Source organism: Metopolophium dirhodum, chromosome 1, assembly GCF_019925205.1.
Source record: "Metopolophium dirhodum isolate CAU chromosome 1, ASM1992520v1, whole genome shotgun sequence".
Classification (NCBI taxonomy): domain Eukaryota; kingdom Metazoa; phylum Arthropoda; class Insecta; order Hemiptera; family Aphididae; genus Metopolophium; species Metopolophium dirhodum.
The window spans coordinates 92,512,324-92,526,394 of NC_083560.1; the positions used below are offsets into that span (position 1 = coordinate 92,512,324).

Sequence of the window (14,071 nt, forward strand, 5' to 3'; positions counted from 1 at the left end):
TTTAAAAAATGTTTCCAATATCATGCACTACAATTATAATACATTTTGGATATCCTGTAATTAATAATTTATAAAAATTTAAAAAAAAACTTTATTGTATAGTCAACAGTTGACATTATTTTTATTTATTCATTTGACTTTTTTTCACCAACTAAATATTAGTTACTTTTTTATTAGTTTACTTGCACTGTATTATTTTGTTAACAAATATTATCAATTATGTATAAACTTAGCATTACATTTTATTTTTAGATGTGTTACAAGTAAAAAACGTAATCGAGTTTCATGAGGAAATGGAAGACTTCTTATCATAAAATATCGATGGATGTGATGACCCTTAAAATGTATATTTGAATACCTATAAATATATAAGAGATAAATAATAAATTAAAATATATACTAATATATTTAATTCTATTTAACCAGTATGTGGTGTTTAATTTCAAAAGCTGTGCAAGATAACAATTTTTTTTTTAACTCTGTTAAGGTGATGTGTCAATAAGAAAAAGTTAAAGTAAATTTTTTTAATATAAAAGTACTGGCCTACTTTTTACCAATTCAAAACTACATAGACAGTTAATACATATAGTATTTCATAGAAGTTTTTCATCACTAAAAAAAATAATAACAATTGTTACAAGCAGTAATTATATATAATATTACGATTTCTAAATAATTCTAATAAAGTACACCTAAAAAGTTCTATCAAACATGTTTCATAGTATTACCCATGAGTACTACAGGTTTATTTTTTGACTAATAGTAGTCTTTGAAAATGATAAAACTAGTCTATTTTTGACACTGGTTTTGTGATTAACAATTATTGATAATTATGGTAGTTTAATTTTCGATGAGGTAATACTTAATTTTAACCAAAAATTACCCGAAATATCTTTTGACGAGAAAAAAAATTGATTGAAATGTAATAAAATAATTTAATATCTTAAAATGAAAATTTAATTCTTTAATTTTACGTTAATAAAAAAACAATTAAGTTAAGTTAGTACTTAAATTAAGAGAAACCCAAAAGTAACTAGTTAAGATAAAAAGTTAAAATCAACTTAACTTTTATCTTATTAACTTGTTAATGTCCAGCCTCATTAATTTTCCTATTTTACTGATTAAATCTAAAAGTGAGTTCTAATTAAAAAACTTCTTAATTTTTATTTTAAAATCAAAGTAAATAAGTAATATTATTTTTAAAACTCTTTTCTTTACAGTGTGTAGAATTAATACATTTGCCAAAATTAATTTCAGTGAAACCTCTGCCTCTTTAAACACTCTTGGTCACTGAAATGTTGTTCCGCTATTCAGAGGGTTCAGTTTGTTGTTTGTCCCCAAGCAAATATCTGCTATTTAGAGGTATACGTCAGAGGTGGTTTCACTGTATATAAAATGTAAACAATTTCAATATACTGTTCAAGTTGAGCATAAGAAATATAGAATTTATAAGATATTTAAGTTTTTGAGGTAGCGCTGCTTGTATCATAATGACTTATGAGGATGTATATATGTACCATATATTATGGTTATACAAAATTGTTAATTAATCTAAGGAAATATTTTTATACCAGAAAAAAAACAATTATAAATGTTTTTGCATAAGATTAAATTGTATAATGTTTTAAAAATAATTACAAATACTTAAAAAAATTTAATAAATATTGGATATAAGCAAAAAAATGATCCCAATACAAAACCATTATATTTCTGATACATATCTTAAATACTTATCTTCAATACGGCCCAGCACTGAATCAAAACTTTATTTAAAGAAAATTGTATCATTAGTTTTTAGTAAATTTATAGTTAACAGCATTACAATATATTAATATTTGTAGAGAAACAAACTAAATATTTAAAAATTAAGGAACTACTAAGATCTAATATTTAAATATGATTTTTTTTTTCATTAATTCAAATTAATTATAATAAATAGATATTTAGTAAATAATAAAAAAAAAATTGTCATGAAACTGAACATTTCTGATTTTAAGTGTAGAATTAAAGTCTTCGATTTCTCCTCATAATAAACACACAGTCTCTAAAAATAATTATGAAGACACATAATAGACTCTAATCAATTTTAATCCAAAGAACACTATTTGTCGATGCAACTACTAAGGCTTTAACATCGTCAAAATCTATGATATCAAACAAATTTATTTGGCCCATGTCCAATTTTTTTTCTAACAGTATATTTTTGTCTTTCAGATTAATTAAATCATCCATACAGTGCAGACGATATGCCAATAAGAAACCATTTAGAGTTCCAACAAACAAAATGTTTGTATAAATGAATATTGCAGAAGTTCCTGTATATTTTTTCTTCAACCACGAACGAGCAATTATACATGTATTCTTATAAATGCCATGAATTAAAATGCTATTAATTTGATTCCGGCTAATTATCAACCCATGAATTACTGATGTAAACAAGATAAAACTTAAATGTGGGCATAAATGGCCCATGATAACATTTGAATCAATATTTGAATGCCATTCGTACCATGTTTCTCGGACCCAACAACATATATTAGTATAAGAGTTCATGTCCACATCAACAAGTTTTCCAGTATAATGTTCTCTCATATTTCCATCATGTACTTCATAAACTGTGTTATGCAATGGACACAAATTTGAATGTCTTTCATGGCAAGTGATGAAAACATCATTATCTCTACCTTCTTGATTCATGACAGGTCTAGGATTTAACACAACTAGTTCATCTGATTTGCAACTTTTTGAATAACCACTTAAAACATAATATTTTCCAGAGATCTGATTTTTTGTAAGTGTAAATGAATACATAAAATTTGGAAAAACAATCATGACATCAAGTTCATGACAAACAATTTTAACTACTCCATTAAGACCCAAAAAATTGTGTTGCCCAATATAGATTAATTTAAAAACAGGATTTTGCCATTGAACCCATTTTTGATAAGCTGCTTCATAATGAATTTCCAAGAGCGATTCGAATGGAATATTTTTATCACATTGTTTAGTGAACAAATCAATTAAATATTTCTTTGGTATTTCTCCGAGGCAAAATTTTTTCCATAGTTTATTATAACGAAGTGCATTATTAGCAATATCATCACATGTCTTTGATAACTGTTTGAATTTAAGCAAAGACTTGCCATCAAAATAACCAACAATTTTTTCCATCAATTCAGGTGGTAGATAAATTTCACTAGTGTCTTCTGTTTGATCGACTTGTTTAGGAATATCAACACTACAACAAAATACAATTTTAAATGTTAAAAAATAATAAATAATCAGTTAACACTAATATATTTTTTCTAAAAATTAAAATGTATAATATGTAAAATAGGGAACTATACTAATTTAAACACAAGTCTTTTTTTATTATTAATATAAATATATTTTACAATCTATTTCATTTTTACATAAAGTGTTAGTGAATAGGATAGGTGGGTCTAGTTGATGAGACTTATGGGCACCTATTTACATTACAGCTGTCTTTCGGGATCATTTAGAATAATTTTGACAAACAATTCAGAGGTGAGAGGATTGTGAAGGTTGGAGTGGAAGCATTTGTAGAAAGTTTTAGCTACATTTTGGACAGTCAAAATTAAGATCGAAGGTTTGGCCGAACACAGTGTGATTCCATATCACGCTTGAATAGAAGCTTATGCATAAAAGTTTAATTTTAAAGATTAATATGCATGAATGTAAGAAATCATAATTATTGTTGAAAGGATGTCAACACACTATCTGTATTTTTTCTTTGACTTACACTCAACATTGTAAATTTACGTTCAGCAGAAGTAACCTTATGTATTAACCTAGTATTAGAGTAAACTGGATATTAAAAACTTTTAGTTAAAAACATTATCTGTTCTCAAATTGGATTTTTTACAGCATTTAAATTTTCAAGTGATTTGAGCATTTTTTAATTGCAACATTTTACATACTCATAACTCGCATAAAAATTGAAATATCATAAAAAATTGACGCAAGAACATAGATTATGTTCTCAACTTAAAGTTTGATAATGGGCCAATTCATTCTAATAGTAAAGCTCAACACAAGGTTAGTTCTGCTGAATTCAAATGTGCTATATTGCTATGTTGTGTCAGAGAGAGAAAACAAAGAGTGCGGTGACATTTTCTTAAGAGGATGTCAGCGCACTATTTGTTTACTCTCTCTGGCCTACGCGCAATATGGACAAAACTCATTAACGCAAAATCATTTTTTTATGTTTTTATATAATATTAGAGTAAAATCACCCATTACAAAAAAGATAGAGAATAATATTTTTGAGGGAATGACATATCCATTTTATATTTTATTGTTATTTGACTTTGTATTCGACTTTCGAAATAAACAAAAGAATATTGTAAATTTAAATTATGTTTAAATTGTTTTGAGACAATATTTAGACAAATGGATAAGTCATTCCCTCAAAAATATTATTCTCTATCTTTTTTGTAATGAAAAATGATTCTAAGTAAATGCGTTTTGTCTATGTTGTGCGTGGGCCAGAGAGAGAAAACAAATAGTGCGCTGACATCCTCTTAAAAGTGGTGATTTAAAGCAAGACATTTAGTATGGATGTGGGTTAATCCACAGTCCAGATGTTAGGCAAAGCGTTCAAGTGAGACTTTTTGGCCCACCGATGTTTTTAATTTCTATCGGCCATTTTATAGACAAAAAATGTTGTACGTTATTTTTTATTTTATTTACACTCCAATCAAAGGAAGCTGATTTATTTTATGAATTATCTTTTAGATTATTTTCTGTACTTGTCTAACACACTCGCCACAAATGATTTTAGACATGTTCTTTGCCTAACATTAATCTAATGAAGCGATAAGAATTTGAATTTATCGTCAGGGCTACATGAAATCAACTTTCCCACACTTTTGATATTATTCCCAAAATTCCTAAAAGCGTTATATCAAAAAATCGATTTCAAGTAGACTTGACACTAAATTCAAATTCGTTTATAGAATTCATATCATTTCATTAGATCAATAAGTATGTTTGGCAAAGAACATGTCTAAAATCCAATATCGCGCGTCTGTTAGACAAAGACAGAAAATCCCAGGTTCGAATCCCCTTTAGGACATTTAGAAATTATCCAATGACTAATACACTGTATTAAGTTACTTAGTATACATACTTCAGCAGAGGCGCACGAAAAAGCTACCAAATAGAAATATTAAAAAATGCAAAACATAAGTTTAGAGCTAGATGTATTACAATTTTTACCTATTTCATCATAAACACATGACCTTAGTATAACCATTTTAACCAATTTTTTATAACTTAATAAGTTAAAAATTTGACAGTATATTATTATTTTAAAATAAAAGCTTTTAGCTAAATAATAATCAATATTATACTTCTTGGAAGGGTGGAAAGGGGAAAAAAGTGTGCAAAACTGGTGCATTCTTATTTGGAAAGAAGTATAGTTAGAATGTTATAGAACAAAACACTTCAGATTAATTTAGTATACACTTATACTACAAAATTATGGTTCATATTAGGTTTTGAAATAGTGATAATTGATAATTTATCTTACCCAATGGGGATAATTAATAAATTATTTACCAATACAGTTGAAAAATAATAAGTATTCTGGCAGTAAATAATATAATTATGGGCAATGGGTCAACATTTATAATTAAGCTTTATAACTTGAAATTAGAATTATAATATTATATTATAATACTATTATAATTATAATCAAACGTTAGAATAGTTTTATTTTTATCTTAATAACGTAATTTGTTGTAAGCGATGTTTAAAATTTTAATGCTTTGGTATACGTAAAAGCAATTCAGGGAGCATCTTAAGAATGAAAAATTGGAAAAAAAATTATGAGCGTAGACATATATGTATGTCCTATTTAAATAGGATTGATAAATGAAAATAAATCGATTGATAGAAATTAAACTTCACATATTTTATATATGGTATTTTACAGTAATGAAACATAAACAAAGAAATTAAAAGGAATTCGCGGTAAAAACATATATATACAACCATGCTCCTCAAAGGGTTAATACTAGTTTAATATTAATACATTTCAATATAATATTTATTTTTTTTCATTACAATTTCAACAACTTTATTAAATTTTGGGTTTTATTACAAATTAAATCAATAACATCTTTATTATTATTTTTATGTAAGTCCTTTTCAATTGGAATTTAAAGAAATATCTCTAATATTGGCTAAGAAAAACAATTTTTCAAAAGGTTAATTATATATTTAAGTTTTAAAAAAAGTTGTTTTTATCTCACTCTTGTACACACCATACACACAACTAAATATTATTATACAGTATACATTGACGGACGACAGTAGTGTGTCACATTAATTATGGATTCTTGGGAATGGAAAGCCCAATATAGAAGTATTCAACTGATGCATTCATTGTTGTTAACCATAAATTTGGATTAATATTATATTATTTTCCAAAAATAATAACGACCAAATCTTAATATGGCCTCCAAATTTTTTTTTAGATACTTGCTGGTTCAATATGGGGCTGGGTAGGCCTAAGTAACGGACATTTTATGCAATCGGAAAGGTAGGTTAGGTTAGCATGGCTTGGTCTGAGCGTGAATGTATTTTGACTCACTTTATATGGACACCAAAATCTTTATAGGTACTATGCCACATTTAACAGAGCCTTAAAATACAAATATTATAACAAATATAACTAAATTAACAATATAACAGAGCTAAGCATATTTGTATTAAAAGCTTATTTATGAAAACTATTTACCAAGAATTTATATCCAAAGATGCAAGAGAAATGGTTTCCACTGTATCCACGTCACTCCATGCTAGACAACTTGAATCGTCCATTTTGAATTTTCGTCAAACAACAATGTCGTCACTCTGGATCACTTATAATATGAAAGAACTCACACTAGTACACCCGTCAACAGTTGTTGCGAGTTGTAGAATGTCAGAACAATGCGACTGCCGATTAACCTTATCAGTTTTTATGCCAGCGATCGTACATTTTTGTTGTAAGTAAAAATTCATGGAGAAATAGGTTCATCTTTTACAGTCTGGTACAACCTTAGATCATTATACAAACACGATTATAATTCTTTATAACCGTGAGTACGACCATGACAAAATAGATTTATTCTGTCATGAGTACAACTACGTACTAATTTAACTTACACTCTAGAATATACACCTATCTACGTGTATTATAATAATGTTATGTATGTATCCATATCACGATAATTATTTTTTATATTCCGTGATATCAGTGACTAGTCGGTTTGACACCGCGATTATGAAGAAATATTTTCTTATACGTAGTTCTTTATAATCGTGTTCAACACTAACCCAGACCCCAAGTTACACAATACATACAATAATTGCACAATCAATAATCATAGACATATTATTATAATATTACATAATCTTATATTGTATAGTGTGTATGTAGACCATTTATTAGGCATATTAAATTCTATTCATATAGATAAAACAAAGGACGGTCTGGCTGTAAAAACGAAAAAAATAAAATATCCATCTCAGACGAAGACGCGCAATAAATAAAATTATAATTGTTATTTTTATGTCTTTAAACAGAATAGATTAAAAGAATAAATGGTTTTACGTGATAACTTTACTCTGTTGACTTCAGTAAGTAACCGTAGCACTGTATTATATTATATTATATACGATATAATGTGTAGGTACCTAATCTACAGCGACCTACTTTCGCCTCAAATTGTCAATATTTGTTGTGTAATATACTTTAAATATGTATATTATCTTAATTCGTGGTATTAGACATTTGTATAAACTTATCAACAGATTACAATATTGTTGGGAACTTCCGTTATAATTCGTCTTGATCACCATTATATGATAAATACACTGGTAACACCATTTTACTGTTATATTATATTCACACTGATCTACCGAACGCATTCGGAAGATAGGTACTTGACTTGATATTGTTGGACTTTATAAGCGATTTATTTTTGGCAATATTACTATATTAGTTCATCCTCAATGGTGGATCTAGAAATTATTTTTGGTGGCGGGCCATCGTCGTTTTCCAAGTTATACGACAGATATTTAAAAACGGCCTAATTTATTAACCTAGATGCTAGGCTAATGGAGGGGGGCAGGCCCTTCTTAAATCCGTCACTGTTCATCCTTCTGTATAACTAACATGTAATTGCAATATAAATGTAATATACAGTCGTCAAAATTCCAAGTCCTGTATCCTGTATCACACTTGGTATCTTATCCATGGCAAATAAATACATTTATAATATATGGTTTTTACTTTTTATTACAATAACGAGCAATACCACTGATTTTATAATCTTTTTATAAAAGAACTCGTCCCGACTGCCTGGTTGATTCACTATCAAGCCTAGCCGGAGCCGCCAAAGCTACGAGTCAAATTGTCAGTAGGTAGTTTCGTTTAATGATTAAGACCCATTGAAGAAGGATTTTTCAAAATGTTTGCTCATATTTTTTAAAACTCACATTTATCTATTAAAAATAAATATCAAAATTGTGTAAAAATGGACCAATTAGTTACATCATTAGTTATTATTACTATTTAGTACATTATACAGACAGCCAGACACCGAACTTTGTACGTATTTAGTATTAGGACGTACACACTACACTTAATCATATTATTATTTATAACCAATAGTCATTTCATATTAGTTATTAGATCATATTGTATAACATCTACCCTGATCCAAACCTTATAGATCATATTATACAGCATATCATAATATAATATGTATAATAAAATGATCTATAAGGTTCGGATCAGGGTAGTTGTTTTAAAATCGACCAGGTCTGGACACTGGACCAAGGCTATAGATTACATTTCACTGAATTCCACTGCAAATAAAAACCGAGCAAGTCCAGTTTACTGTCATGTATTTCCGTGTCACGGTCAACAATACAATATTGGCTTTTACCGTCATAATTTTCTTATTGTCTTCAGCTTGTTCCGCACTAAAACTAGATTCATTATCGAATTTAACACTGTATTCCAAATAATATATTTATTATTTTGTTTACAGAGTTAAAATGATAACCAACATTATTCAGATGGAACACAATCAACAATTGTGAATTATGATGACAATATTACTCACGCACTCATTTTATTCACTTACATAGTTACATCAGACAATTGTGATTATGATAATTTGTTCTAAACACAACTGTTTTCATGTGCATATATTAGAAATTGTAATTATTCTGTTCCTTGTAGGAATTATACACCAATAATAATCGTTTTTATATGCATACTTCAAACTGACCAAGGGTCATTTGCCACAGCCTTGTCACATGTGTTTTCATCCGACAAACAAAACTATTTGCTGTGGGATAAAAGTATGTGTGCCAACGCTGGGACATTTGGAGTGTGCTTATAAAAACGACTGGTCTTGTCATAAAAATGAAAATTACATCAAGCCTAAACATTCCACTACTTCAGAATAATTAGATTATCCGAAATATGTTCATGAAAATAGATGTGTATTGAGATAGTTATCGCTGACATAGCCAACCAATGAATAAAAATGTTGATGGTTACTTATAGCTTAATCAAAAAAATTAAAAATTAAAAGATATTTCAGATAATTAAAAATTTATAATTTGACTAAAAGTAAAATTACCCTATGGCTTTAATTTTATATATTTTGTAACATTTTAACAGAGGTCATAAATAAATTGATTTTGTATTCATAAAATGAATAAGCTTTTTTTTATGTTTTAAATATTTATTTGTATCTTTCAAAAGAAATTCCCGTGCATTTTTATGTTAATATAGGTACATAAAAAGTATTAATTATGTACAGTTATTTTAAGTTTAAAAATGCATTGATGTGAGGTGTTAAAATTGAAACTGGTTCATGTTATAACATTTCTATGGGTTAAAATTGGAATGTTATGATAAGTGTTATTATTAAACTTACTTTGTCAGTATATGGATTTTACGCTAGATATAGATGCATCTAATACAGAACAATGGAACATTAAAAATTGCAATAAATATAACAGTCTGTACTAAAACTAAGTTAAGAAGTAACAATCGCTGTAAAGAAAAATATAATTACTTATCATCTAATGGCTTTGAAACAGCTCAATATCTGCCTCCAGAAGTTAAACCAATTGAAAAACATAAAGTTGGGGAATTTTAAATAAAAAAAAGAAAATATATGTTTGAAATTTTGTAGACAACAACTAAGAAAGAATGTTGATTGTCAATTATATAATTAGTTATTTATTGACGAATAAGTAATTTATTGTGCACAATACACAAATAAAGGAATCACAAAAACACTAAATTATCATAAACCAATGAGTTAAAACATACATTTTTAAATGATATAATATATAATTTTGAATATAAAAGTAAATAAATTTTAATAAATAAAAATGCGTTTGTAAAAGAAATGTTGTCATTTTAAAAAGTAAAGTTTACAATTCATTATATGAAAGAGTAAGACATATTTGATTTTATAATTCTTATAATCGGTATTAAGAATAATATTGTTAAATGTAAAAATATATATTTAAACAAATTTAAACTTATATTCTAAATGAGGGTGGTTTAACCATTTATAGTTGGCGGGCTATTTTATACTTTCATAAATACAATAGGTACTGCCAAAAGAAAAAACCTAAAATAATATAATCAAGTACACCATTTCAATTGCATCAATTGCACATTGTTTAAATAAATAAATTTTTTGAATTCTATTATAATATTCTTGTTATAAATTCAGAAAAAACATTCATTAGAATACACAATAATAAAAATATCCATATTAATGTAAAATAGGTAATTTATATGTACATTTAAAATATGATTTGTTTTTAACTCAAGAGGAAATATCAATGTGTACATAGTATATAAGGAGTTATATAAACATATATAGTATAGTGTATTGATCAAACATAAATAAATTAATAAATATTTTGTGACGCTTTAAATGTATGATAGACAAAGTAAACCTTGCCTACCATTATAACACATATTTAAAATCAAATGATAATTTTATACTACTATAGAAAAAGTTGGAATAGTCTATTGTACAATGCAATTATATATCTATTAATTATTATAATAATTTATATTTATAATAATACTAACATATAATAATTAAATGTAAAAAATTAATAAAAAATGATTTAAATAGTGTGGTGAACAAAGCAATACACTATTAAATGATATTTCATATAATTACATTGCAGTTACAAATCAGAATAATAATGATTTAGAACTATTTTAGCATGAATGTAGACATTTGTAGTATACTTTACTAATTACAGAGAAAAGATTCTTGTATTTATTTTCTGTATAAAACAATATATTTATGAAAAATATATGTAGTGGTTTACTAGACAATGCATTACACTTATAAAGTATAATATTATTTGTATTAATGATATACCATTCAAATTTAAATCAGGTGAAAGAAGTAGATGTTATACATAGACTATTATGTACGGAGTATGTGTATTTTTCCATTGAAGTTAATCCGGTGACAATGTACATCTTTGACCATGCAAAATTCTTCATCTCAAAACCCAATATGTAGTACAAATCTGAAAATTGGTTAAACAAATTAATATTTCAATTTCCATTTAATATTCAATTTCTATTATTGCAAGTAAATTCATTGTGTTATAAAAAGAAGGTTATCTAATCATATATTATAATGTTTATTGATTCCACCTTAATAAATTAATAAATATTTTGAAAAGCTTTTAATTTATGATGAGGAAGTATTTAACTCAGTGGATTTTATACTTTTAAGTTTTATCAATAAACGTCGGACGAATATATTGAATCATTTATTGTAGAATGCAGTTATAAAAGTCACAATAATAATGATTTAAATGAACATTTTAAATTTAACTTTTTATTCTATTTATATAATAAGTAATAAGTTATTATTAATTGTATAAAACAGTATATTTATGAAAAATGTATGCAGTGGTTTACTAAACAATGCATTACACTTATTTAATATATTACATATATTTATAATATACTATTCAAATTTCTATTTTATTAGTAATAAGTTATTATTAATTGTATAAAACAAAAATTTATGAAAAATGTATGTAGTGGTTTACTAAACAATGCATTACCCTTATTAAATATATTACATATATTTATAATATACCATTCAAATTTAAATCAGGTGAAAGAAGTAGATGTTATACATAAGCTTTAATGAACGGATTTTGTGTATTTTTATTTTGAAGTTAATCTGGTGAAAATGTACATATTGTGTCCACACAATATGCTCCATCTTGAAACACAATATGTAGTACAAATCTGAAAATTGATTAAACAAATTAATATTTCAATTTCCATTTAATATTCAATTTCTATTATTGCATGTAACTTCATTGTGTTATAAAAAGAAGGTTATATAATCATATACTATAACGTTTATTGATTCCACCTTAATAAATATTTTGAAAAGCTTTTAATTTATGATGAGCAAGTGTTTAACTCAGTTGATTTTATACTTTTAAGTTTTATCAATAAGCGTCGGACGAATATATTGAATCATTTATTGTAGAATGCAGTTATAAAAGTCACAACAATAATGATTTAAATGAACATTTTAAATTTAACTTTTTATTCTATTTATATAATAAGTAATAAGTTATTATTAATTGTATAAAACAGTATATTTATGAAAAATGTATGCAGTGGCTTACTAAACAATGCATTACACTTATTTAATATATTACATATATTTATAATATACCATTCAAATTTAAATCAGGTGAAAGAAGTAGATGTTATACATAAGCTTTAATGAACGGAGTTTGTGTATTTTTCTTTTGCAGTTAATCTGGTGAAAATGTACATCTTGTGACCATACAAAATGCTCCATCTTGAAACTCAATATGTAGTACAAATCTGAAAATTGATTAAACAAATTATTATTTCAATTTCAATTTATTTTTCTAGTGGTATAACTCTTTTATCACTCTGATTATCTATATTAAAATTTGATTAACTTCAGTTTCTACTAACTTGACACTTTTTATTCTATATATTCTCTTTATGTACACCATTAAATGTTCAATGTTATTAATGTATGTCTAGTAATGTTAATTCGCTTAATACTGTTTTATTTGGTATCATTTGTTATTGCTTATACTTAAAGTTTTATTTTTAAGAACTTGCTCTCCTATCATAAGCTCTGCTTATTGGTAATGATTCAATATCGTAATTATTTGTATATATTAAAAATATTGTATGGTTAGTGATTATGGTTATTGTTGCAAAATAAACTATTATTATTATTATTTTGCTGTCATTTAGTGTGATAAATATAATTCATTATATATTATATATTAATTTGGTTTTAAAACTCCAAAATATTAATTAACTATCAACATTTTGCCAAAATATATACCTATTGAAAATTACTATGAAGATCAACTTTACCTATGTTAAAAAATGTTTAATCTAAAACGTATTCCGTGTTTTATTTATTGATTAAGTCTTATTTCAACATTGAAAAATTGATAATTACCTATCAGTTTTATTTCCTTATATAAGATGAAAAACTTTTGTTATTCATTTGGTGAATACATTTGATTGAAAAACCAGAACATGTTGAATATAGTTCTTATTTATTGACATGATTGAAATCTTACAGTGATTTGAATTTTCGTTTATCAAACGTACCTTTATCTTAATCTATAACCTGGATAGGTACTTCTAAAATATGGCATCATTGTCACTTCAGTGAGGAAGAAAATATGATATCTCAATCTCCAACTAGTCGCAAAACTAATATGACTCGCGTTTCGCCCATAAACTCTCGTAGTAGGTACTCCATACTCTTGTTTATCAGTTTTAAAATATTAAAACAAATTAAAAAAGTTGAAAAACTATAAAACTCCTGGTGATAACATTTAATATCACTAACATCAAAACGAACGGTTCGAGCGTACACATTCAGCGTATGGATTAAAAGTAAAGATGAGTGCATGACGAACGCATTCATATTTCATTGTAAACGACTTGTATATTTGTAAA

General features: G+C 26.1%; 1 protein-coding gene and 1 pseudogene across 1 annotated transcript; both read right to left on the reverse strand.

Annotated features, from left to right (window-relative positions):
* Window positions 1-328: 328 nt before the first annotated feature.
* Window positions 329-7,184, reverse strand: LOC132934770 (uncharacterized). The gene is made up of 2 exons (XM_061001110.1): window positions 6,767-7,184; window positions 329-3,238 (listed from the first exon to the last, which is right to left on the reverse strand). Exons 1-2 carry the CDS (start codon window positions 6,847-6,849, stop codon window positions 2,077-2,079), a joined length of 1,245 nt encoding a protein of 414 aa, XP_060857093.1. The 5' UTR covers window positions 6,850-7,184; the 3' UTR covers window positions 329-2,076.
* A 2,230-nt stretch (window positions 7,185-9,414) lies between these two features.
* On the reverse strand, window positions 9,415-13,767 carry LOC132945704 (uncharacterized; annotated as a pseudogene).
* Between the last annotated feature and the right edge of the window lie 304 nt (window positions 13,768-14,071).